The 2,438-nt window shown below is 59.2% G+C and overlaps 2 protein-coding genes across 2 annotated transcripts; one reads left to right on the top strand and one right to left on the bottom strand.

The window, feature by feature from the left end:
* Positions 1 to 361: 361 nt before the first annotated feature.
* On the top strand, positions 362 to 721 carry VDAG_02681 (uncharacterized protein; the record flags this gene model as incomplete). Its single annotated transcript, XM_009653334.1, has 1 exon — positions 362 to 721. The coding sequence occupies one exon, from the start codon at positions 362 to 364 to the stop codon at positions 719 to 721; it is 360 nt and encodes a 119-aa protein (XP_009651629.1).
* A 378-nt stretch (positions 722 to 1,099) lies between these two features.
* Positions 1,100 to 2,054, bottom strand: VDAG_02680 (acyl-protein thioesterase; the record flags this gene model as incomplete). The annotated part of the gene is made up of 3 exons (XM_009653333.1): positions 1,100 to 1,582; positions 1,633 to 1,686; positions 1,857 to 2,054. The coding sequence occupies 3 exons, from the start codon at positions 2,052 to 2,054 to the stop codon at positions 1,100 to 1,102; spliced, it is 735 nt and encodes a 244-aa protein (XP_009651628.1).
* Between the last annotated feature and the right edge of the window lie 384 nt (positions 2,055 to 2,438).

Genomic DNA, 2,438 nt, shown 5'->3' with positions numbered 1-2,438 from the left:
GAACGAAGCTATGGATGGAAGCAAATTCGGCTTCAAGCTCACGGTGCCCAGCATGCCAAACCCTTTCGGACATGTGCGAGAAAGGGCGGATATCGTGGAAGGAGAGCCCATGTCCTCCTCAGACTCTGTTCACTCGTCGAGAACAATGACCGGCCCTTCCAACAAGGGGGTACTATCAGACAGTAAGCTCGCGACCCCCAATCCACCCGCCCCGACTCTCAAACTTCAACCTCCGATCGTTCCCACGCGAACCTCGCTGAGGCCTCTCAACTCGATACCTATCTCGGCGACTGTCGCTTCAGCCGGTCAATTCAACCCATCAACGATTCGAACTGTTCGCAGCGTCAACACCCTGCCGGATATGCATTCCAAGTCAATCACCAACAAGGAGAATGCGATGCCCCCTGGAATAACGAGGAGCGCTTCTCCGGTGAAGCTCGTAAGGCGCAGTCGGCCGAGAGTCGGTGTGATCTCGACAAGCGCAACGCCTCTGGCAGCTGTTGGCCAAACGACCCAGCTGGGATCGCCTGTAGCCCGTGGCAGCAACGCCGCGGCCTGTCCTCGACTTTCGCAACTCATGGCGGGGGAGGACGAATGCCAGCCAAATCATGCCGGCGAGGAGAAAGCCAAGATGGGAGGTAGCCAGCGTATGGTGGACATGTTTTTAAGCAGTCGTCGAAGGCAGATCACAGGAAGCGACGAGACAGGAGCCTTCCTCTGACGGACTTGAACAAAATTTTCCTTGGATCACCCGAGACTGGATCATATATAAGAGGGAAGCAGAGGCTTCCCTGCCAAGAGGCGATCAGCTCTTGGTTGACAATACTTCTGACATGGCATCATTATTGGTTTTCGGTCTGGGGTGTAATGGGTGGGAAGGCGCGAAGTGGGCAGTGCGCAGATGAACAGTCTCTAGACTTTAGACTTTAGACTTTTTGCAGAAAAACAGCTGAACGACGTTGGAGCGTAGAGACGATATGTGTATACTGGTCGACTTTGAACGCTAGCACCTTTATTTATGCTGACGCGGGCACTCCACCGGGTACCCTCTTTTTTCTCTCGTGTTCGCACGTGGTAATCAACTCCAAAGACTGCCTAGTCACTGGGCCGGCAGCCTCGCTCGCAGAAAGGCCTCGACGTCGTCCAGCTCCTCGGGGCAGGCAGAATGCGGCATGCCGGGGTAGATCTTGAGGGTGACGTCAAAGCCGAGCTTCTTGAGCATGTCGGCGCTCATCTGGCCGAGCTCGGGCCGCGCGAGGGGGTCGGCACCGCCGTGGCCCATCCAGACCTTTGTGTCCCTGTTGAGGGCCTTGGCCTCGTCCTTGACCTCGTCGCCAAACTTGTTGCTCAGCAGCAGCCAGCAGCTGAGGCCGACGATGCCGCCGAGCTTGACGGGGGCGGTGAGGCCGGCGAAGAGGGCCATGGCGCCGCCCTGGGAGAAGCCGCCGAGGACGATGCGGTCGGAGGGGATGCCGGCGTCGACCTCGGCCTGGATGAGGCCGTGGAAGTAGCCGGTCGAGACGCGGACGCCGGCGTCGTCCTCGTTTTGGCGCAGCGACTCGACGCTGCCGTCGATGACGCTCTGGGGTCTCGTGTCAGCCCGGGTTCGCTGGCGTGTTCAGCCGGGCGTACTACGGAACGGGAAGGGGCGGCGGGAGCAGTGATGAGGGTAGGTGGTTTGTGCGGCTGATTGGGTGTTCAGGGGCAGGGGACGCGGGAGACTCGACTCACGAGATCAAACCATCCGGGCATGGCCATGCCGCCGTTCTGTCAAACAAAGTTAGCGATTCGAAATGCTCGTGATGAAGGAAGAATCCATAAAAAAGAGGCGGGTGGAAAGAAGAAGTAGAGCGCACCGCTGTGATGGGGATCATGGGCGCGTTGGGCAGGATGAACTTGACGCCGTCGAGGCGCTGCCGCCTGCGCCAGCTCTCGACGGCACTCGCCCAGCCGTGGCCCGTGTCGCCGAGACCGTGGGCGAAGATGACGGTCGCCGTGTGGCGGCCCGGCGCGGGGAAGACCAGCGGGGCGGAGCGGCGCAGGGACGAGGCCATGGTGGGAAGCTCTGCGAAGTCGTCTGCGGCGAGGAGGGTGTCGTGGGCGAGGAGGGTGTCGTGGGCGAGGTCGGGATGCGCTTCTGTGGCCGCGGCTGGGGAGGGGAAAGCGACGAGTAAGTGAAGGAGTGCAATGCAGTGAAGGGACAGCCGAATACGCAGACGCATCTGATGACGGGTGGGTATCTGATGGCTCGTCTCCTGAAAGCCAATTGATGTCGGGATCGTTGTTTTGAGGTTGGTGGGGCAGCGTCGTCAGAGTGGGGGGGCCTCTCACCGCGGCCAAGGTGAGCGAGGTGAGCGAGGCGAGTGAGACTGAGGTGAGGGAGGTGAAGAAGTAGATGTATATATATATATATATATATATATATATATATATATATA

Source organism: Verticillium dahliae, genomic scaffold (genome assembly GCF_000150675.1).
Source record: "Verticillium dahliae VdLs.17 supercont1.4 genomic scaffold, whole genome shotgun sequence".
Lineage (NCBI taxonomy): Eukaryota > Fungi > Ascomycota > Sordariomycetes > Glomerellales > Plectosphaerellaceae > Verticillium > Verticillium dahliae.
The sequence above is the reverse complement of the archived record's forward strand: the minus strand, read 5'-3'. Positions and strand labels throughout refer to the sequence as shown.